Below are 24762 nucleotides of genomic sequence, written 5' to 3' on the forward strand. Positions count from 1 at the left end.
GCTGAACAGATCGATAGGGACAAAAACCATTACTTTTCCTCACCTTCAGTGGTGAAAGTAATAAAATTAGCTATAATTTATTTCAGAATAATATGCTGTAACTAATAGTGACATTATGGTGTTTCAAAATAATACCAACATTTAAAAAATGGTATTTGTTTGTTCTTGCTGGTCTCAAAATTTTAATTTCCTATTGATTAGCATGTAATACAAAGGAATTGACAGTGTTTGATGTTGGATTCTGGTCCATACTAGAAGAAGCAATAGCGACCAAAATTCAAACACCGAGCACATTTTAAAAAGCGCCCTGATGGAATGTCCTGCGCACACGATTAATGTTATATTCCCACGGGGTGAACAATGCACCTCATTGAAAATAGTGCACAGTATTGTTGCCATGTGTTATGGATATAAAATAGGAAAGTAAAAAGGAGAATTGAGAACAATTGATTTGAGTGCAAAAGGAAGTGTTTAAGGCAGAAACAGTTCTGACCGAGAGCATTCAATGCTACACTTATTATCAAAATTAATTCAGATTCAATACCTTTCTTTCAGGGAGCTTACTTGCTTATAGGAGCTTGTATAATCTGATACTGCGGGTTTTTTTCCCAGTGTCAATGTACTTCGATGCATGGCTCTAGTACCAAAGTGGCTCACAGGCTGCATCTCCTTTGCAACATTTGTGCTGTAAGGTTGGTCCCTGACAACGGTCATTTCCTTGGCCTGGTCAGTGAGAATTGTGTGGGTGCTGCAGCCTTTGCCAAACCCAGTTAATATTTGTGTCCATTCATGATTTGACATCTTGTAAATTTAATCTGTAAATGATATATAAAAACCACATTTAATTTGAATACACCATATTTATAAGTTCTTATGCTGAATTAATATCTTCAAGTCAACAAATGGTCAAATTGTGTAATTTCCTGATTTGAAAAACTTTTCTCACTAATAGTATTTGATTTGTGTTGTATAATTCATTGAGGACATTATAAATTGCTAATGGAACGAATTATAGATGGTTGAGTAATAAATTTGGAATTTAATTAGCTTATTTAACATCTTAAACTACTAATGCAGAGCTCAAGCAATTCAAAGAATTCTGTCTGCATTGTTGGTCTTTATTTTTAGCCTCTTTCAACTCACTCAATAAAAAGCTGGAAAGTAGAAAATACTTGGTGATAATATTTATCTATAATTCCTGAATTCAACACAATTTTGCCATATTTTGTAAAACCAATAGAAGACAGTTATCTCATGCTACTTTTGCTGATCTAGAGGTAAAAAAATTACCACCACCTATCACCCTTCAAAAATCTTTGAAACAAAGCTTCCCCAGTTAAGCTCAGGATTTTCTGCATTTAATCTATGTGGCCTGGGACAGCCGTGACAGCTGTTGCAGTTCAGCTGTAACAAGATGAGAAATTGCTCAGCAGGTCTGGTAGCATCCGTGGAGAGTAAGCAGAGTTAATGCTTTGCCCAGTGGCTCTTCTTCAAAACAGTCAGAGAATTCAGGTCTGATTAAGGATCATCAGACCACACACAGACCAGATAGTTAACTACAGAAGCAATCATCCCACACCGACAAATGGAGCTGCATCAGGATATTATTTAAACAGGCCACAATACACTGGACCCAGGAACTATGAACAACAGAAGAAAATTACCTACACAGCATATTTGAGAAGAACGGGTACCTGATAAACACAGTCCGCCGATTCTGAAACAACAAACCCAAACAAGTAGACACTATCCTGATCCCTTGGCATCATGATAGCCCACAAACATACCAACACACTGAAGCAGCTACTGATGAACCTAAAGGACCCTGAACCAACAACTAGCAAAACAAATGGCATTTCCAAAATGCCCTGCAAGGACTGTAACAAACACTACACCTGACAGACAGGCAGAAAACTAGCCACCAGGATACATGAGTACAAATTAGCCACCAAAAGGTATGGTGGCTCTCACTAGTATTCTTACATACAGACAAAGAAGGACACCACTGTGACTGGAACAATGCATCCATCCTAGGACAGGCTAAACAGAGACACGCACGGGAGTTCCTAGATGCCTAACATTCATACTGGAGCTCCATCAATAAACACATCGATTTGGACCCCATTTACCAACTCTGAGAAAAAGAACTGGAAATGATATCACCCACCTCAAGAGACCAAGACACATAAATAGAAAGTGGGACAGAACACCAGCGCTTCACCGGAGGCTCACTGATGATGTTACCAAGCATGGTGACAAAACATCTGAAAACAAACCTACCAGCTCAGCGAGCAAATGTACAACCTGAGGATCATCAAACTCGAAACACTGACTTTGCTTTCTCTCCACAGGTGCTGCTGACATGCTGAGTTTCTTCAGCAATTTCTGTTTGTGTTTCTGATTTCCATCATCTGCAGTTCTTTATTTTACTGTAGTGCAACTACCATGTCCTGTTGCTAAGGTACAATCTGCACGGTCAATCACTCCTCTCATTAGGGAGCAATGGCCTAAATTTAGTAGCAGAAATAAGAATGTGGCTATCACTGTCATCACTACTGGGGACTAAATCAAACAGCAACTTACAGAATGAACATGTAGTTAAAGGTGAAAAATCAGTTGTCTGAGCTGTTCTGTCAGATGTCCTGCTGCACCAGAAACTGGAATAAACTGGTATCTCGTGAGATTCTGCATTCAAACACAAAGAATATAAATTAAATATGTAAGTGATGGATACTCACTAAAAGTAATGGAAAAGAAATACTTTCAAGTGGAAGTGATTTTTGTCTTACTAAAAACTGAAAGAACTGCAGATGCTGGAAATCAGAAACAAAAATGAAACAAATTGCTGAAAAAGCTCAGCGGGTCTGGCAGCATCTGTAGAATGAAAGCAGAATTAATGATTCAGATCTAGTGACCCTTCTTCAGAACTTTAAGTCTTATTTACCTCCAGGAATTCAGTCTTGCAATGAAATTAATTTGTAAGTATGGTGTATCATTCTTAGGTGGACCTCTGTCCAAATAGAAATGTCCATTAGTTATCCTATCTTCGAATTAAATGTATGGTTTAAAGCATAACCATTTGTAAGCTGACATTCTCAACATCTTCCTGAAAGTTACAGCCTAACTACGGGAAGGATAACTACTGCTGCCATAATATCCAAATTTCAGCATCTTACACCATCTTTCCAGAAAAACAACCAAGACCTCTCTTTAATCTTTACAGTTATGTCACCTGGGCCTGTTGTTAAGCAGATTTCAGAACAGATCATATAACTTCCCCCCATTTCATTTTACCCTTCCAAAACATAACAATCTTATAAATGTCAGTTGTAATATAGAGGAAATAAAAGACAGAAAAGGGAGAAAAAAAAATTTGATAAGATTTCCAGCAATTCATTGTCATGTTTTTATTCATTTTCTGGGTCACAGATATTCCTTGGCAATTATTAGCAATTATCATGGAATTGAAAAGGTACTTTGGCTGCAAATTACTGAACTTACTCTCTTTGAAGATGTTCTGGACAGTCTTTCAGGAGTCTGAGTCATTTTCTGTATAATGCCTGGTCAACAGTCTACGTAGTACCACAGCATTAATATAGCTATCCAATAGAGTGTTTGGTCAATGACTTCCCTCTACCTCTAAATATTGATGGTGGGTAACTTGGCAATGGTCGGGAACTTGTTTTAAAGACATAGTTGCTACACATCTGGTATGAATATTACTTGGCTTTTATCATTCTGAGACAAGATGTTCTCCAGAACCTGTTACAAGCCAGCATTGTCTATTTCATTATCTGAGGAATTGCAAATGGAGCTAAACACCAGTACAGTTGTCAGTGAAGAACTCCACTTCTGACCTTATGATCGAGGGAAGGTCATTGTTGAAACAGCTGAAGAAATCTGATCCTAATACACTGTTGTGAGGAATTGCTGTAGTATGTCCAGAGGCTAGAATGATGCGTCACTTTGATTCCATTAGATCAGGCTAGATTTGACCCAAGGGGCAGAAGGGGAGTTTCTTAGACCACAGAACTTTCCAATGTTGCTGTTAAATTTTCGTTAGATCAAAGTCAGAATTGGAAAACAGAAACAAACAAATATGAAGCAAGGAATTGTTAACTAGGCAGTGAACTGAAATATTCAATTTCGCAAGTCTCATTGAACCAAGATTGACATTACAGGTGATTCAATACCGAATGTGACTGGGGAAAAAAAACCTGCCTGTACAGAGCAGGCAGATGGCTTTGAAATTTCCTCATAGTGACATAATGATTTCATCAGTCGGGCTCCATGTGACTATGATTTTCAGCTGGAAGTATCTTTATGTTCTCATGGTCACTTACAAACACTTTCAGGTTATAAACTTCACTGATACTGCACAAGGTCTATTTGATAAATGCAGAATGATAAAATGTCTTGGTTCAGCCTGACAATATTTTTGACTTCTCCACACATACTAATGACATGCACAATGAGTCTCCCAGTTTTAAACACTTCAGCAGCTGGTCTGCCCTGGCATTCGGCCCATTAGCTTTCCACTCAGTTTACAGACATTCAACAGGTGCTGGACACCAACTTTTAACACACAGTACTCTCCATCTCCACAACCAATAGGTTACTCTAATACTATATGATCTGAAATGTGGTAACATTATCCACAATAACACTTCATACTGCTAAGAGTATCCTTCACCCATTATTATAACTGACCCTCATTATATACTGTGAACATAAAACTGTCCTGAATTTTTTTTTGTACATTTGCTTGAAGGTAAGTATTAATTGTCAAAGTACTCTCAAATGCAGTGATCATGAAAGTTTTCTCAAAAAGAAACAAAATAATGAGTACTGGGAAGTATTACAGCCAGATTACACTGGGAAACAACTGAGACCCTCAGATTGGTCACGCTGGTGATGAGCAAATGTGCAGGCCTGGGAAAGGAACTTGTTAACTCCCTCTGACACAGTGGGTTATGTTTCACTGATCACACTGCACCTTCAAGCAATGCACAACCCAGCACCTGGTTTTTGTATTTATTCACTTGTGTCGCTAGCTGGTTTGGCACTTCTTGTTCATCTCTAGTTGCCCTTGAGAGGGAATGGCATTTTCCACCTTCTCCCAGACCCTACATTTCCTTCCCTCATGCACACTCATTCCCTTTCCACCTTGCCCACATTACATCATGACAGAACATATAAGGCCCTTTGGCCCACTATGTCTGAACTGAAAACAAATCCCAGCACATGGTGTGTATCTTTCTATTTCCTGCCTGTTCATGTGTCTGTCCAAATGGTTCTTAAATGGTGCTACTGCATCTAGTTCTACTATATCCCCTGGCAGCACATTCCGGGCACTGACCACCCTCTGCATAAAGATCTTGCCACGCACATCTCCTTTAAATATTTCCTTTCTTACCTTAAACCTCTGCCTCCTAGTATTTGACATCTGCACACTGAGACTGACACTGCCATTTTTTGGACAGGCCCACCAATCAGACAGAGATAGGGCCATCCCGGGGGCAAAAGTCCTGCCTAGTGGACAGGTGGCAGCTGCTACCCATGACAGTGTGGAGGCCGTGGGCCTTTCTCCGAAGGATACCCCTAGGAATATGAAAAGCGTGTTGCAGGAAAAGCACAGCAGGTCAGGCAGCATCCGAGGAGCAGGAGAATCGACGTTTCAGGTATAAGCACTTCATCAGGAATTCAGCCAATCATTCCTGATGAAGGGCTTATGCCCAAAATGTCGATTTCCCTGCTCCTCAGGTGCTGTCTGACTGGCTGTGCTTTTTCAGCACTGGACTTTTTGAGTCTGATCTCCAGTATCTGCAGTCCTCACTTTTTCATGGAGAACCCATGCTATGCGTTAGCAACTTGGAATGAGTGAGGGTTTGTGGAATGGTGTGATTGCAAAAAGAGAGTAGCAGCTGAGTGGTTGAAGTGGGTGATGGGGTGGTCAGGGGAACATTGACCATGAGCCTGCTCATGCAGAACCTGATGAAGGTGGGAATGCATCAGAGTTCACGTGCAACATTATCCTGCTACCCTTGAATATCCATCCAATTCCACGCACACTCTAACAAAAGCAGAAGATTCTGTCCCAGGGTTCAGGTCTACTGTGTTTGCAGGATTAGATAAACACAGTTCCTAATGTGCTGCAGTTACATGTTCTGTGATCAAAAGTGAGTGAGTTAACATTTGTTTCATACGCTCAACTGCCCTTGAGAAGGTGGTGGTGAACCACTGCAGTCCAGTTAAAGTAGGTACACTCACAATGCTTTTAAGTGAAGGGGAAGGAACAAGTGATATAGTTCCGAGTCAGGATGGTGTGCGGTTTGGAAGGGAACTTGCCGGTGGTGACGTTCTTATGCATCTGCTGGTATTTTGTTGTTGAGTGATAGAGTTCATGGCTTTGAAAATAGCTGTCTCAGGAGTTTTGGTAAATTATTGTTGCATATCTTGTAGATAGTATATACTGCTGCCACTGAATGGTGGTGGAGGGAATGATTGATTAGGGAAGGTGGATAGGGTGACAAATCAATGGTCTGCTTTGACTTACTACTTGAATCTACTAATAAGACCAGTCAGAATATTCTAATTGTAAAATCTTAGAGTTGGTGCAACTTTTTTTTAAAATTAAAAATTCATTCGTGGGATAAGAGTGTCACTGACTAGGCTAGCATTTACTGCCCATCCCAGAGGGCAGATTAGAGTCAACCACATTGCTGCGAGTCTGCAGTCACCTGTAGTCCAGAGCATGTAAGGATGGCAAGGTGCTTTCCCTAAAGGACAAGAGTGAACCAGATGATCATCATCAGACTCTCAATTTAAATTCCACCATCTGCCGTGGTGGGATTCGAACCCAGGTCCCCAGAGCATTACCCATGTCTCTGGATTAACAGTCCAATGGCAATGCCATAACGAGTGGAAGAAACTGCTCAAGATAGTGGTCAATGTGACAAGTGTAAAGTCATCCTACAGAGTCAAATCAGAATATTTTATTGATGGTGAAAGACTGGCAACTGTGATGCACCAATTGGATTTAGATGTTGTTGTACATTCATCACTAAAAACTAGTGCACATTCTTTTTTTAAAAATCAAGAAGATTAATAGAAATTTGGACTTTATTTCAGGAGGGGGTGGGACATAAATGAGGCTTTGCTTAAACAGAGCCTTGTTCCACCCTAAGCTGGAATACTTATCAAGATCTGAATCTCCAGAAAACTATTTGTCGAGAGGGAGTCGCCCACAAATTTCCAAGAATACTTGTATAAAAACTGCTAGTGAGACCAGGCTGTTTAAACTTTGTAGGTAAAAACAATGACTGCAGATGCTGGAAACCAGATTCTGGATCAGTGGTGCTGGAAGAGCACAGCAGTTCAGGCAGCATCCAACGAGCAGCGAAATCGACGTTTCGGGCAAAAGCCCTTCATCAGGAATAAAGGCAGTGAGCCTGAAAGCGTGGAGAGATTTTGTGTATATTTTCTGTAGTTAGGAAGGTTATCAGATGATCCAACTAATGTTATCATAGTTACAATATAGTACAGAGAAACCACATCTCTGGTGAGGTAAACTGAAACAAAAGCAGTGCTCGCTTGAAAATAGATGACGATAAATCACTTCTCCCAGAGGGTAGTGAACTTCCTCGCAAATAGCTGTTGAGGCTGGGTCATTAAGAAGGTTAAGGCTGAGATAGACAGATTTTTAATAAGGAAGGGAATGAAGAGTTATGTGGAAAATGCAAGAAAGAGAAGTTGGGAATTTTCATATTAGCCATGATGTCATGGAATGGCAGAGCATACTCGATGGGTAGAATGGCCTGTTTTTTATGGCCTTAATTAAAACTCTAGCATTTAAGAGCGAAATCAGAAGGAGTCTTGTCGAAGCTGTACAAGATGTTGGTAAGGCCATACTTGGAGTTCTGTGTGCAGCTCTGGTTGTCCTACTATAGAGTCAAAGAGTCATGCAGCACAGAAACAGACCTTTCGGTCCAACCAATCCATGCTGGACATAATCCTAAATTAAATTAGTTTCACCTGTCTGCTCCTGGCTCATGTCCCTCCAAACCTTTTCTATACACATACTGATCCAAGTGTCTTTTAAATGTTGTAATTGTGCCCACATCCACCACATCCTCTGGAAGTTCATTCCACACGCGAACCAACCTCTGTGTAAAACAACTGCCTCTCGTGACTTTTTAAAATCTCTCTCCTCTTACTTTAAAAATGTTTTGAAATCCTCCATTGCAGAGAAAAGATAACTACCATTAACTCTATCTGTACCTCTCATTATTTTATAAACTTCTATCATGTCACCTCTCAATCTCTTACGATCCGGAGAAAAAAGTCCTGGCCTATTCAGCCTTTCCTTATAACTTAAACCTTCCATACCCTGTAATATCCTGGTAAATCTCTTCAGAACCCTCTCCAGATTAATAATATCCTTCCTATTACTGAGCAACCAAAACTGGACACAGTATTCCAAAAGAGGCCTCAATGCACCTCCTGTACAACCTCAACATAGTGTCCCAACTCCTTTATTCAAAAGACTAAGGAATGAGTGTCAAATGCCTTTTTAACCAGCTTGTCGATATATGATACAAACTTCAAACAAATATGCACCCACACCCATAGGTCTCTCTGTTCAACAACACTATCCAAGGGCCTACCACTAATTGTATAAGTCTTACCCTTGTTTGTTGTACCAAAATGCAATATCTCCCATTTATTCAGACTAAGAAAGGATACTATTAAATTGTGCTCCTTCAACTTCCAGGATATCAAAACTACTTTCCTCTTGTACAAGATGGCACATCCAGAGCTCAGTGCTGACCTGTGAAAAGACCTCCCGGTTGAATCACATGTGGAAAGGCCACGTAAACTGATGGCATTAAACTGGCAGAATCTGGAGACAGACTCTACAAACTCTATCTGACCTCAACTTCACAAAGAACATAAAGAATTTCCAATTCTGCCTGCCAAGTAATTGTCATTTTGGGCAGGCTTTCCTCTGTTGCAGGTGATGACAAAAATAAACAAAACATAAAACTGCAGTAAATTGAAAAATGCCACAAAAATTTTGCTACACTTTGGATGTTGTCTGAACTGTTGTGCTCTTCTAGCACCACTAATCCAGAATCTGGTTTCCAGCATCTGCAGTCATTGTTTTTACCTATAAATGGAATGAGCTGCCAGAAGAGGTGGTGGAGGCTGGTACAATTACAACATTTAAAAGGCATCTGGATGAGTATGTGAATAGGAAGGGTTTAGAGGGATATGGTCAAATGCTGACAAATAGAATTAGATTAATGTAGAGTATTTGGTAGGCATGGACAAGTTGGACCAAACAGTCTGTTTCCAAGCTGCACATCTCTTTGAGGCTATAAGTATGCATAACCAGACAGTATTAAAAACTAAGTCCAGATAACCAGAATGCTATGGCTCTGACTGCACTTTTCTTACACAAAAACACAGCAATGGCTATGCACTTCAGGTGACTCGCTGAGAAAAATAAATTCTTGCTCTAGTTATATCATTTCTGACTCTTCAGTAAACCTTGAGCACCCCTGAATGCCACCCTTCCTTAGTTCATAGCACTGGAAGGATAGGAGAATCCTGAGATTTACCAAATGGATTTGGGAATGAGGAATTTTAGCTACAAGGCCAGGTTGGATATTCTCTTTTGTATAAAAGAGGTTGGGGGGAAATTCGATAGTGGTGCACCAGTTATGAAGACTTTGGACAGATAGCATAAGGACACAGATTCAAGGTTTTGTTTAAGACATACAGTGGTGTGGGCGTGTTGAGGAAGAACATTATTTTATGTAATGAGTGGTGATGGCCTGGAATTCACCGTCAGTGAAATACGTAGGAGCAGAGGTGACTGATGATTTCAAAGGAAAATTGGACAAGGACCTGAGAAAAATGACCTTGCACAGTTACAGGGATAGAATGAGGGCATGACACTGACTTGGCCTACCTTACAGAAAACAGAATCAATAAGTCAAATAGCCTCCTTCAGTGTCATAAATGACTGTCATCAGCTGGTCAGAAAACACAAAGAAGCACATTCTGAGCACAGTTTTGGCATTCTGAGCCTGTTCAAGTTTTCTGCATTTTCACATCTGGCATGTCAAAATAGAAAATCTTCTTGAATATTTTCTGTAAAGACTTTGAAGGAATAATGATAGAACAGCCATGATCATTTTTCACATCTGCCCCATACTGCTAAATGGAGAACTTGAAGGCAACGTGATAAATTAAATGCTGATACAAAAAAGAACAAGGAGGCAGAAATATCTTAACTATGAACTTGATTACAGAACTGTAGCTGTACATATGCAATGACTACAAATATATTTCCTTTCATCTGATGATAGATTCATAGTAAAATCATAAGGGTAAGAGGAATGTCATAATAAGAGGAGACAATTTCAGTAAACATGGGAAAATATTCCAAGTTATTTTGCTCATTAATGTATTTTGAGAAAGGGAGATAAAAGATCAGCAAGGCAGCCTTTGTGTGGAGCCGCAGAAAATGGGGGAGATACTAAACAAATATGTTGCATCAGTATTTACTGTGGAAAAGGATATGGAAGATATGGACTGTAGGGAAATAGATGGTGACATCTTGCAAAATGTCCAGATTACAGAAGAGGAAGTGCTGGATGTCTTGAAATGGTTAAAGATGGATAAATCCCCAGGACCTGATCAAGTGTACCTGTGGGAAGTAGAGAAGTGATTGCTGGGCCTTTTGCTGAGAAATTTGTATTAGTGATAGTCACAGGCGAGGTGCCGGAAGACTGGAGGTTGGCAAAAGTGGTGCCACTGTTTAAGAAGGGTGGTAAAGACAAGCCAGGGAACTACAGACAGGTGAGCCTGACCTCAGATGGAGTTTAATCCAGATAAATGCGAGGTGCTGCATTTTGGGAAAGTAAATCAAAGCAGGACTTATACACTTAATGGTAAGGTCCTAGGGAGTGTTGCTGAACAAAGAGACCTTGGAGTGCAGGTTCATAGCTCCTTGAAAGTGGAGTCACAGTTAGACAGGATAGTGAAGAAGGCATTTGGTGTGCTTTCCTTTATTGGTCAGAGTACTGAGTAGAGGAGTTGGGAGGTCATGTTGCGGCTGCACAGGACATTGGTTAGGTCACTGTTGGAATATTGCGTGTAATTCTGGTCTCCTTCGTATCGAAAAAACGTTGTGAAACTTGAAAGGGTTGAGAAAAGATTTACAAGATGTTGCCAGGGTTGGAGGGTTTGAGCTATAGGGAGAGGTTGAACAGGCTGGGGCTGTTTTCCCTGGAGCGTCGTCCAGAACTAGAGGGCAGAGGTTTAGGGTGTGAGGGGAAAGATATAAAAGAGACCCAAGAGGCACCATTTTCATGCAGAGGGTGGTACATGTATGGAATGAGCTGCCAGAGGATGTGGTGGAGGCTGGTACAATTGCAACATTTGAGAGGCATTTGGATGGGTGTATGAATCGGAAGGGTTTGGAGGGATATGGGCCGGGTGCTGGCAGGTGGGACTAGATTGGGTTGGCATATTTCGTCGGCATGGACAGGTTGGACCGAAGGGTCTGTTTCCGTGCTGTACATCTCGATGACTCTAAATGAGTGGTCTGGACAAACCTGTCAATTTCCCCTTCAGACTTTTCTTTTTAAGAGAAAGAAGGCCCAACTTGCACAATCCTTCCTGAATATTGTAATTCTCAATTATTTGTTCATAATTTCCTGCGTTAAACTTAGTGGTTATGGAAACCAGAGCTGCACACAATATTTTATACATAATGCTGCCAAAATTTGCATGAATTTGGCATCACCTCCTTGCTTTTCAATAATGTTTCTACAGAATAATCCCCAATATTTTGTTTTACACCTCTATACGCTTATCAAATAGCACTTTCTCGTAGTAGTTTATTCATCTTTATATCTTTACTCCATTTATTTTCTTACCTTCCAAAGTATCAGTGATCTGCTTCTTTATTCCTTCTGTCAAAATAAAGTACTTCACACTTCCCCAGGCTGCAATATATTTTTCCTAATCCTCCCACTCTCCATTTCAAGGCCAATAATCACTTTTCTTTCTAAATAAAAAAGCAATTTTGAACCAGGGATTCACTTTTGAAAATAAAACTTCTTAAACTTTTAAAGAAATGTAATGATTTCCATCCTGTTTATTGCCAAAATTATTTTGAAATAAAAAACCTAACAAGGTATTACAGATACTGAGTACAGGAGATTATTAAATTATTTAAAAAGAGAAAGATAACGTGTTTCTGTGCATTTATCTTTCAGAAACACTGAAGGGGAATTTGTTCCTTAAATTTTGATTTAATTCCCTGTATTTTATTTTAATTTTGCTCTCTGAGTTTTAATTTAGTTCCCGGTATTTTAATTTTTAATGTAATTTCTTGCCATCGCTAATCTGAGAGAAGCCTGAGGCCTGAACCGCCGCCGTTGCTAAGTTACCAAGTCTGCTTAATCGTTCCTGAGCTATCGAGACGGTCGGAGGCGGGGAGTGGGGGTGAATGATTCGATGGTTGATGAGAAAGGCTGGAGGACCATGAGGAGCACGCGGACGTGATGAGCCCTCGCGAGATTTAGAAATTCCCCATCAGGCGATGCGGCCGACGCTTCCTCCTCTTTCGCCATATTGACCAAGCGGTAAGATGTCAGCGGGCTCTGGCTGGTGGTAATCGGCTCTGTATCAGCGCCATCGTCGGTGCTGGCGCGGACCTTTCCCGTTCCCCTTCAAGTATGTGATGTGGGGATTCATCTGGTGCGACTATGGGCTGGCAAAACGTGCGTCTTCCGTGTAAATATTGTGGTGGATTGTGCCCCCCCCCCCCCCCCGTCTTGTGCGTTCGGTTCAATGGAAGGGGGAGGAGCAGGCTGCAGGGCGGGAGTGAAGGCCCCGGGGGATGAGGGAGTGGTGTTGGAGATCCTACTGACTGTAGGGGATGCCTTCACCCCACTATACCATTGGCTTCAGTTTCCTTAGGGAAGGCGATAACGTGGATCTGGGACTGGTACAGGGGCACGAAGATGAGGCAGTCTCCCCCATCCCCATGTCATATCCCCCATCTCATTGCCCCCCCCGCATCCCTATCTCACTTCATCCCCCCCAATCCCCATCTCATCTCATCTCCCCCTCCCCCCCCATCCCTATCTCATCTCATCTTCCCCCCCCCCATCCTTATCTCATCTCATCTCCCCTCCCCATCCCTATCTCATTCTCCTCCATCTCTTCCCCCCCCCCCTTCTCCTGTGCCTCCTGCAGCTGATTGCTTTTTTTTCTTTCAATAATTCATAAGGGCAGCATCTCTAACCTGTTCTCCCTTTTCTTCAGGCATCATGGTGCGCATGAATGTTCTTGCTGATGCCCTCACCAGCATCAACAATGCAGAGAAGCGTGGAAAACGCCAGGTTCTCATCCGGCCATGCTCCAAAGTGATTGTGAGATTCCTGACTGTAATGATGAAGCATGGTAAGATGGTTTCTCTCACTGCTTTGGTTATTGTATGCTGCACTGGGTAGGATGGGATTCTTTATCATAGTCATGATAGACCCTTAAGTCCAACTTGTCCATGCTGACCAGATATTCTAAATTAATCTAGTCCTATTTGGCCCATATCCCCCTCAATCCTTCCTAGTCACACATGCACCCAGATGCCTTTTAAATGTTTTAATTGTACCAGCTTACACCACCACTTGTGAAAAAGTTGCTCCTGAAGTTGGCGATGAGCCCGTGGAATATAAGTGCAATGCTGGATCTCGACAGCTCATTGCCACAGCGTTGTGGAGGCAAAATCACTGTGTATTTGAGACAGGTAGCGAGGTTCTTGAGTGGTAAGCAGTTTGAGTGTTATGAGGAGAAGATGTGTTTCTCAACCCTGTCAGCCAAGATCAAATGGTTGATTGTGTGGCCTAATTCTGCTCTTATGTTTTGTGGTGTCTTGGGCTGTGTTAGTGATCCTGTACCACTGTTATGTAGAGCATGATGGGGGTGATATTAATGTTTTGAGTCAGGACTGTCGGTTAGCAATTTATGGAACTTTTAAAAAAATACACTAATTTCTTGGACATCAAAATGTATATTTTTATTTACAGGCTACATTGGAGAGTTTGAGATTATTGATGACCACAGAGGTGGGAAAATAGTTGTCAATCTCACTGGCAGACTGAACAAGGTGAAAAAAAATTGCTTTCTCACGATTTGCAATTATGACCTTTCTGCAGTTTTCCTGTTGTGTATGTGACTCCTGTGCTTGTGTTAAGATGTATGATTGCTTTCTGATGCTCTGCTCACTTTAGTTAGGCAATGGTGTTTTTCCTCTTTCCCGGGTCTTAATGGTCTTTTTAGTTTTGACTTTCTAGAAGTACTAAACTACACTGTGCGAGTGGCTCAGTGGTTAGCACTGCTGCCTCACAGCGCCAGGGACCAGAGTTTGATTCCAACCCCTGGCGACATTCTCCCTGTGTCTGCGTAGGTTTCTTCCCACGGTCCAAAGATGTGCAAGTTAATTGGCCATGCTAAGATTGCCCATTGTGTTCAGGGATGTGCAGGTTAGGTGCATTAGTCAGGAGAGATGTAGAGCACTTGCATGGGGGAATGGGTTTTCATGGGTTACTCTGGGCTGAATGGCCTGTTTCTGCACTGTAGGAAATCTAAGGTTCTGGTCTATGATACTTCCCATCTCTTAAATGGGAATCAATTATGTGTAACAGCCTCAAAGCTGCAGTCTTTACCAGATAATCTGTTTTTGATGTTTGAAGCAGAAATATTGTTGGTCTCAATTTGTGGAACGACATTCTGGCTATTGAAGGAGTGCAGCGTAGGTTCACAAGGTCAATTCCTGGAATGGCAGGACTATCATGTTGAAAGATTGGAGCGACTGGGTCTATTTACACCTGAGTTTAAAAGGCTGAGTGGGGATCTGATTTGAGACGTATAAGATTATTAAAGGATTGGACACTCTGGAGGCAGGAAGCATATTTCCGTTGATGGGTGAGTACAGGACCAGAGGACACAGTTTAAAAATAAGGGGTAGAACTGAGTTGAGGAGAAACTTCTTCACCCAGAGAGTGATGTATGTATGCCCCCAGAAAGCTGTGGAGGCCAAGTCTCTGGGTACTTTCGAGAAAGAGATGGATTGGGATCTTAAAGATAGTGGAATCAAGGGTTATGGGGAGAAGGCAGGAACAGGGTACTGATTGAGGATGATCAGCCATGATCATAATGAATGATGGTGCTGGCTTGAAGGGCTGAATGGCCTGCTCCTGCACCTATTGTCTATTATTGTTTTAAGTGGATTGTACTTCTTTATTATCTGGATTGACTCTTTTTGTTTGTTTCTTGTTCCTTGATAGTGTGGTGTCATTAGCCCCAGATTCGATGTTCAAGTAAAAGAGCTCGAAAGGTGGCAAAATAGTCTCCTGCCTTCCCGTCAGTTTGGGTAAGTCGTGCTGTAAACTCCTGAATGAGAGAATTCACTCTGGTGTTTCTACCCTGGGATCAGACAGCTTTTGTGACGTGTTGATATGCACTTTGCCTTTCTACATTGTTTTGTGAATGATGGGAACCCAGATCTGGTCTTCTATGGGGTTTTTATCTCTCACATTGGAAGCATGAGAATCAGCTGGTTCATTGGAGAGTGCAGGAGGGCATGCCAAGAGCAGCACCAGACATAACTGAAGGTGACGTGTCAACTTGGTAAAGCCACCAAACAGGATTGCTTACATGTCAACAACATCAGCAGCAAAGCATTCCACAACCAATGGATCAGATGTAAGCTCTGTAGTCTTGCCGCATTGAATCGTGATTGGTGGTGGATGTTTAAACAACTCGCTGGAGGTGGGGGCTCCACAAATATTCCCATCATCAATGATAGAAGACCTCAGTAAGGCTGAAGCTTTCGCAGCAATCTTGAGCTGAAATGTTAAGTGGAAGATTCATTTCTGCCTCCTCCAGTGGTCCCCAGCATCACAGATACTAGTCTTCAGCCGATCTGATTCACTTCACGTGATATCAAGAAACAACTGGAAGCACTGGATACTGCAAAAGCTATGGACCCTGACAACATTCCAGAAATAGCACTGAAGACTTGTGCTCCAGAACTTGCTGCTCCCGCTGGCCAAGCTGTTCCAGTACAGTTACAACACTGGCATCTACCTGACAGTATGGGACATTTCCAAAGTATGCCCTGTTCATAAGCAGGATAAATCCAACCTAGCCAATTACCTCCCTATCAATCAGTCAATCAGTGAAGTGATAGTCATCAATAATGCTATCAAATAGCACCTCAGTGATGTCAGTTTGGGTTACACCAGGGTCACTCAGCTCCTGACCTCATAACAGCCTCAAAAAAGCTGAATTCTAGAGTAGAGAGAGTCCTTGATATCAAGGCTGCATTCGACAGAATGTGACATCGTGGAGCCCTAGCCAAACTGTAATCCATAGATATCCTGCACAGGCTCTGCAGTAGTTGGAGTCATACTGGCACATCAGACTATTGTGGTTGTTGGAGGTCAGTCATCTCAACTTCAGGGCATCTCTGCAGAAGTTTTTCTGGGTAGTGTCCTAGGCCCAACCATCTTCAGCTGCTTCATCAATGACCTTCCCTCCCATCGGAAGGTCAGAAGTGGGGGTGTTTGTCTGATTGCACAATCACTGTTTATCATTTGTGACTCCTCAGATACTGAAGTAGTCAGTGTTCACATGCAACAAGTTCTAGCCAATATCCAGGCTTGGACTGACCAGTGGCAAATAATGTTTGTACTTCACACACGTCAGGCTCAGGGGTTAGCACTGCTGTCCCACAATGCCAAGGATGCATGTTCGATTCTAGTCTCTGGTGACTGAGAGTGGATTTTGCACTTTCCCCATGTGTCTGCGTGGTTTTCCTCCGGGTGCTCCAATTTCCTGTCACAATCCGAAGATGTACAGGGTAGGTGAATTGGCTATGATAAATTGCCCATAGTATTCAGGGATGTGTTGGTTATGTGTAGTAGTCAGGGGTAAATGTAGAGTAATAGGATAAGGGAATAGGTTTAGGTAGGAAACTTGTCAGAGAGTCAGAGTGATATACAGCAGAGAGATGTACAGCATGGAAACAAACCCTTCGGTCCAACTCGTCCATGCCAACCAGGCATCCTCACCTAATCTTGCCCTATTCGCCAGCATTTGGCCCATATCCCTCTAAAGCCTTCCTATTCCGATCCCCACGCAGATGCCTTTTTAAGGCTGTAATTGTAGCAGCCTCCAGTTTCCTCTGGCTGCTCATTCCCTACACATACCTCCCTCTGCATGAAAAAGCTGCTGTTCAGGCCCATTTTAACCCCCCCCCCCCCCCCGAAAAAGGCTTTGTATATTTACATTATCCATGACCCTCGTGATTTCATAAACCTCTGTAAGGTCATCCCTCAGTCTCCGACGCTCCAGGGAAAACAGCCCTAACGTATTCAGCCTCTCCCTACAGCTCAAATCCTCCAACCCTGGCAACATCCTTGTAAATCTTTTCTGAACCCTTTCATGTTTCACAACATCTTTCCAATTGGAAGGAGACCCAAATTGCACACAATATCCTGAAAGTGGCCAGACCAATGTCCTGTACGGCCGCGACATGACCTCCCAACTCCTGTACTCAATACTGTGACCAATAAAGGAAAGCATACCAAATGCCGCCTTCACTATCCAATCTACCTGCAACTCCACTTTCAAGGAGCTATGAACCTGCACTCCAAGGTCTCTTTGTTCAGCAACACTCCCTAGGGCCTTACCATTAAGTGTATAAGTCCTGCTAAGATTTGCTTTCCCAAAATGCAGCACCTCGCATTTATCTAAATTAAACTCCATCTGCCACTCCTCAGCCCATCTGATCAAGATCCTGTTGTCAGCAAAGATCTCCTCTATGCAGTGCACCTCCAATTCTTGTCATCTGCAAACTTACTAACTCTACCTCCTATGTTCATATCCAATCATTTAGATAAATGACGAAAAGTACTGGACCCAGCATCAATCCTTGTGGCACTTCACTGGTCATAGGCCTCCAGTCTGAAAAGCAACCCTCCCACTACCATCCTCTGTCTTTTACCTTTGAGCCAGTTCTGTATCCAAATGGCTAGTTCTCCCTGTATTCCATGAGATCTAACCTTGCTAATCAGTCTCCCATGTTGAACCTTGTGGAACGCCTTACTGAAGTTCATGTCCACTGCTGTGCCCTCATCAGTCCTCTTTGTTACTTTTTCAAAAACTCAATCAAGTTTGTGAGAGATGATTTCCCATGCACAAAGCCACGTTGACTATCCCTAATCAGTCCTTGCCTTTCCAAATACATATACATCCTGTCCCTCAGGATTCCCTCCAACAATGTACCACTGACATCAGGCTCACTGGTCGATAGTTCCCTGGCTTGTCCTTGTCACCTTTCTTCAACAGTGGCACCGTGTTAGCCAACCTCCAGTCTTCCAGCACCTTGTGACTATCAATGATGCAAATATCTCAGCAAGAGGCCCAGCAATCACTGTAGTTTCCTACAGAGTTATTGGGTACACCTGATCAGGTCCTGGGGTTTATCCTCCTTTATGCGTTTTAAGACATCCAGCACCACCACCTCTGTAATATGGGCCTTTTTCAAGAGGTCACCATCTATTTCCCCACATTCTGTATCTTCCTCTTTCCTTGCTCCACAGTAAACGTTGATGTGAAATACTTGATTAGTGGGTCCACACAAAAGCTGCCTTGCTGATCTTTGGAGGGGGGGACCTATTCCCTCCCTAGTTAGCCGTTTGTCTTTAAGGTGTTTGTAAAAATCCTTAGGATTCTCCTTAACCCTATTTGCCAAAGCTGTCTCATGTCCCCTTTTTACCCTCCTCTTTTCCATCTTAAGTATACAGGAAGTCCCTGACTTACAAACGCCTTGTACTTACGAACAGACCTCCAGCTCTTCATTTTTAAAAATCCATTGTGTACGATGTTTCGTCCTAATGAGCGGGCGGACTAATTAGCCCATACCTGTTCTGACTTACGCACACATTCGACTTATGAACAGCAGAAAAAAACAATTTGTTTGTAACCTAGGGACTTCCTGCACTCCTGCTGATTGGTGTGGACCTGTTGGGCTGAAGGGTCTCTTTCCACACTGTGGGGATTCTTATATTCTAAGAGACAATCTGCCTCCCCCCCCACCTTTGACATTTAATCCCCTGCTGTCCCTGATCAGAAACTCAACTGGACTCGCCACATACTTGCTATGGCTACAACAGCAGGTCAGAGGTTTTGAATACTGCTGCAAGTAACTCACCACCTGACTCCTCAAACCCTGTCCACCGTCTACAAGGCTGAAATCAGGAGTGTGGTGGAATACATCCCACTTGACTGGCTGAGTACAGCTCTAACAATACTCAAGGCATGACACCATTCAGGGTAAAGCCAGCTTGGCTGGCACCACATCCGCAAACAGCCATCATCGACACTCAGTAGCAGCAGTGTGTACTATCTACAAGGTGCGCTGCAGAAATTCACCGAAGATCTCAGGCAGCACTTTCCAAACTCATAATCTCTTCCATCTGAAAAGACAAGGGCAGTGCACACATTGGAGCATCACCACCTTCAAGTTCCACTGCAAGCTGCTCACCATCCTGACACTGCCAGGACATTTCACTGCTCCTTCGCTGTCACTGTGTCAAGACTGTGGCATTCCTTCCCTGGAATCTTTGCAGATTCCCTTTCGATTATTGCCAATAGACACCTGAATCATGAATATTGGGAGGTGCAGTTTGGTTTGGTGTCTCGGAAGTGGATTGATTTATCACCTGGCTAACACTTTTTGAAAATAACATGTATAAATGAGTCATTAGTCTACTCAAAATCAGTTTGAATTGAATGTTGATGGAAGATTTGCTCACTTAGAAACTAGGAGAAAGTGAGGACTGCAGATGCTGGGGATCAGAGCTTAAAAATGTGTTGCTGGAAAAGCGCAGCAGGTCAGGCAGCATCAGAGGAGAAGGAGAATCGACGTTTCGGGCATAAGCCTTCTTCAGGAAGGTAAACTGTTGTGTTACTCAGTGAATTGGAGGTAGCTTGTGGCTATTGGCATCAGTAGCTTCCTTTGTCTAGTCAGTGTTGCATCAACTGTACCATGATCTCTGAGAAGAGGTGAAATGTAAATTGTAGTGATCTGGGAGATTGAACTTTTTTCTGCATATCAGTGCCCTCTAAACTTAGCACGTTAACTACTAGCCAGTTAACTCAGTCTATCAATATCTGTAACCTTCTGGGTGACACTCACCTGGATTTAGAGTGCTTGCAGTGAACCTGTGCTGCTCACCGACTGGAGTTATTTCAGATGAGTATCTGGTTTTAGAAGAAAACCTTGTAAATTCTAGTTTTTTTTAATGTGCCCTCCGAGTTTTTCCTTGCTGGGTTGAATTATTCCCCGAGAATCTATTCCTTCTCTTTTGTTTTGAAAAACATCAGTTGTCACCTTGATAGTATTCCCTATAAAGCTTTCACTTGTTTTCCAGCTCTTCCTGCATTTCATCCATTTGAAATCGGGGAATTATTTGATTCTGATTACTTGTAACATTCTAATCTGTACCTCTATGAATTGTTGGATAGGAAGGCAGGATATGTGTATTTGATATGACAAGTTGACCTACCTTAATTGAAGCCACTTTCTACATTGCATGCCAAGGGCTTGGTTCTGGCTGAACCAGAATCCTGGGTTGTGCTGATGTTTCCACGCTTAAAAGATGGAATAATGCCCTCTTTCCTCCTAACACTTTTATCTGTTCTCCCTTGAAGTTGGAGTGTTAGCAGGCAATTTGGCCCATCAAATAGCACTCCATCTAATCGGCTACACTAGTCTGAGGGCAGTGTTGCAGTTGGTCTGTCAACACCAATTGCTTCATGAGACGTTAGAGTAGGTGCACGTGTAGCATATAATGTTGCCATCAATCCTGCAGCACTGTTTAAAGATTGTAGCTGATTCTGGGCTTCAAATCCATTCTCCCACCTGCTTTCCCATATCCCTAAGTTCTGCCTTTTGCCTTTGATATATTTAACACTGGAACATCTGCGGTAGAGAACTCCAAAGATTCGCACCTTTTTATTTGAAGAATTTTTTCCTTATCACAGGCATAAATGATTGTTCACATATCTCAACTGTTTTCCTGTAGATTCATGTGCATTAATCAGTCCCTTTCTACTGCTTGCATTTTGTTATTTGCTGATGGGATGTGGGCCCCTCTGGCTAGGCTAACATTTATTACCCATCCATAATTGCCCAGAAGGCAGTTAAGAGTCACCCACATTGTTGTGGGTATGGAGTCACGTGTTGCCAGACTGGGTAAGGGTGACATTTCCTTCCCTGAAGGACATAAGTGAACCAGGTGCAACAATTGACAACTGTTTCATGGTCATCGTTAGGCACTTATTTCCCGATTCTTTATTGAATGTAAATTCCACCATCTGCCATGGTGTGATTTGAACCCATGTCCGCACAATATTAGCTGTGTTTCTAACGATAATACCACCAGGCTATTGGGAGTGGAACAACTTTTTTTTGCTCTTGATTAGACTTGGGATATGTTGGGCAGGATTTTATTTCCAGATTTCTTGGGAAAGCTTCAGTGGTGGATGTAAAGTAAAAGTTGTATTTTTTCATTTTGATATGCATTATTCAGGTTCCTGGCTGGCTGGTTTGCTTTTCCCTGTTGAATCTAAATCTTGCTAAACAGCAAAATCTAGGTCAGATTTAGAGAATTATGTATCCTGTACAGAAAGATTAACTGCTCAGTATTATTTGTATAGATGCAGCTTTGTTCATTCTTGCTTATGTTAGGCATTCCACCACTTCATTACTTATGTATGACATTAACCCTGTGTTTGCCTCGTTTTAGTCAGTTTGGTTATGACCACAAGGCATTCATAGTCTGTGATCAGAATACTGGGCAATCCTTTGCTGTCACCACCACCACCATCCCCATTTCTCTTTTTTTTTCCCCCACCCCCACCCTTTTATATTGCCTGCAGAAACTCATCCTTTTGCAATATAATCAGGTTTTGCTTTTGTTTTTTTGGTATAGTTGGCAACGTTAGATGAGTACAGTAATACACTTCAGTTGGATGATATGGCAAGCTCACTAGGATTGAAATCCACAGGTCCAGGTTAGTGCTTGGGAATGATGGGTTAAAATCCTCCCTTTATCATTTCTTCATAGAAACCTTCATACATTGTGGAAGCAGGCTGTTCAGCCCATCAAGTCCATACTGACCCTTTTGAAGAGCATCCCACCCATTACCTTCTCCTTTAACCCTGCATTTCTCATAGCAAATCCACCTGGCCTGCACATCCCAATTGCTGGAATTTTAAGTCAATTTTACAAGTTTTTGAATTGCGTTAGGGACCCAAAAGTATTGTTGTAAGAACCCATCTAGGTCACATGTCTTTTTGAGGTGGAAAATTTACCATCCTTGTCCGGTGTGGTGCATGTGTAACTCCAGACCCACAGCTGTGTGCTGATTCTGAAGTGTGCTATCAAATAGCTGTTCAGTCACTTCGAGGTAATTGGGGTTGAGAAATATATGTTGGCCTTCAGTGGCACCCGCATTATATGAAATAATTTAAGTTTACAGGTCAAATTTATTTATGAAAGAATCGTTTGTCACAGGGAAAAGCTCTACGCAGTTATTGACCAGAAGTACTGATCTACTTGTATCAAAATTAGCTTTTAAAGTTATTAGATAGCCTCAACACTCAACTTAGATGTCCTTTGAATTTGCCCTTGATCAGAGACTGAACTTGGAGTAGATATGTGTTGGCTACGCATGGGGAGGGGTCAGTGTTCTGTCAACGTTGATGTGATTGATGCTGTCACAAGCAAAAGTTTACATATGGGCTTCTAATCCTGAATGAGGAATAACTTCAAATCGAACGGATTGGATTGGCAGATTGAGCCTGCAAATGTGTTGCTGGTCAAAGCACAGCAGGTTAGGCAGCATCTCAGGAATAGAGAATTCGACGTTTCGAGCATAAGCCCTTCATCAGGAATAAGAGAGAGAGAGCCAAGCCGGCTGAGATAAAAGGTAGGGAGGAGGGACTAGGGGGAGGGGCGATGGAGGTGGGATAGGTGGAAGGAGGTCAAGGTGAGGGTGATAGGCCGGAGTGGGGTGGGGGCGGAGAGGTCAGGAAGAGGATTGCAGGTTAGGAGGGCGGTGCTGAGTTGAGGGAACCGACTGAGACAAGGTGGGGGGAGGGGAAATGAGGAAGCTGGAGAAATCTGAATTCATACCTTGTGGTTGGAGGGCAGTTTACATGAACACTATCTCCCAGTTTTTAAAAGTTCCACTACACTTTTTGCTTTGTAATTCAAAAGGAGTATTCAGTTGTACGACCTAAGGCACACAGTCATACCTCTTGAACATATGCCTATTTTATTTCAAGGTCCATGAGCCTGTGTTGAGTATGCACATTTCTTGGTGGACAGGAGGAGAGTGTGCATGATATTCACTTGAGGCTTGGACTTTTGATCTTACTGAGGAATCAATACAATTCCCTCTTCATTTTCCCCTCCGTCAGCATCTGGTCAGTCTTGTAATGGTCTGTTTGTTTTTTAAACTTTGCAGTTTGACCTGATGTCATTCTTAATGATTGCCAAATTCCATACCAGAGTTCTATCAGACTGTAGGACTGCACACTCCTTAAGAGGTGACAGGTGGTTTAAGCTGAGGGTCACCATGCCTCAGGGTGACGGGAGAGGGATTGAGAAGGAAAGCCCATCATGGTAACCTCAGCTGGTGCACAAACTATCTGTCCAGCTAACTGCTCCGCTGCCACTCCATATAAAATCAGTAGGTTGCAGTGGACACAAGGTGGGGCAAATAGCTTTTAAGAGTGTATTTTAACTTATTCAGTAAATGATTGAAGTGGAGTTCTGATAAGTTTTTAGTCTGTTAGGGTACGGGGTGATGTTGAAACCTTAGTTTTCTTGTTAAATTGCATTGTTAAGATTGAACTTTGAACCTGTTTGCAATTTTAGCAGGTTATAGTAGGGATGGAGTGTACTAGTAGACTGATCTGAGCAGGAAAGTTTTTTTTATGCTTTTTGAGTTGATCTAAGTCTTGAAATTATGAACATTGTCATATGTAGAGTAAGATTGCTTTTTAAACCTTGTAAAGATTTAATGAAAGGTTGTATTATAAATTTACAATGCAAAAATAGCTATATCAAAATTTAAGATTTGCTTTGCTTGGTTCAGTCAGAATGTAGAATTGTTTTAGATTATTTAGTATGTTGCCAACAGCCCATGGTTCAACTGTCTTTGAGGGATGGTTCAATTTTTGTTTGCAGACGTTTGAATACACAACTACAGTCAAATGTTTAGTCCTAGATTAATGCTCATGTTCATTACAGTTACGTAAGACATTCTGGCCGATTGTCAGAAAATATTTGCTTGCAAGTCTGTGTGGCTAAAAGTGCTTTCTAACTTCAGATGGTTATGGTTTTAGGTTGAAATTGAGAAACTCCACTTTTGACTTTTCTAGGTACATTGTCCTAACGACCTCAGCAGGGATCATGGACCATGAAGAGGCCAAACGGAAACACACGGGAGGAAAAATTCTAGGATTCTTTTTCTAAAACGTGCAACCTGTCTATAATAAAACATTGAAACCACTTGTTCTGTCTGTCTTTAATCAGGCTATGAAATTAATACATGAACAAGCAATGGAATATTTTAAACAAATGGTGCTGGAGAAATTTA

At 42.1% G+C, this 24762-nt stretch overlaps 1 protein-coding gene and 1 long non-coding RNA gene across 4 annotated transcripts; one reads left to right on the forward strand and one right to left on the reverse strand.

Annotated features, from left to right (window-relative positions):
- Positions 1-559: 559 nt before the first annotated feature.
- On the reverse strand, positions 560-12119 carry LOC132825112 (uncharacterized). The gene is made up of 3 exons (XR_009645751.1): positions 11952-12119; positions 2584-2685; positions 560-815 (listed from the first exon to the last, which is right to left on the reverse strand). It is a non-coding gene; the product is annotated as an uncharacterized LOC132825112 (long non-coding RNA).
- Positions 12120-12583: 464 nt separating this feature from the next.
- rps15a (ribosomal protein S15a) lies at positions 12584-24674 on the forward strand. 3 transcript variants are annotated; one of them, XM_060840102.1, is made up of 5 exons: positions 12584-12662; positions 13348-13485; positions 14109-14188; positions 15369-15454; positions 24545-24674. In XM_060840102.1, the coding sequence occupies exons 2-5, from the start codon at positions 13353-13355 to the stop codon at positions 24636-24638; spliced, it is 393 nt and encodes a 130-aa protein (XP_060696085.1). In that variant the 5' UTR covers positions 12584-12662; positions 13348-13352; the 3' UTR covers positions 24639-24674. The 3 variants fall into 3 exon arrangements, with proteins under 3 accessions (XP_060696085.1, XP_060696084.1, XP_060696083.1); XM_060840101.1 differs by lacking the exon at positions 12584-12662 and adding an exon at positions 12669-12753; XM_060840100.1 differs by lacking the exon at positions 12584-12662 and adding an exon at positions 12708-12800.
- The last annotated feature ends 88 nt before the right edge of the window (positions 24675-24762 follow it).

The sequence above is a fragment of the Hemiscyllium ocellatum genome, chromosome 20 (assembly GCF_020745735.1).
Source record: "Hemiscyllium ocellatum isolate sHemOce1 chromosome 20, sHemOce1.pat.X.cur, whole genome shotgun sequence".
Taxonomy (NCBI): Eukaryota; Metazoa; Chordata; class Chondrichthyes; order Orectolobiformes; family Hemiscylliidae; genus Hemiscyllium; species Hemiscyllium ocellatum.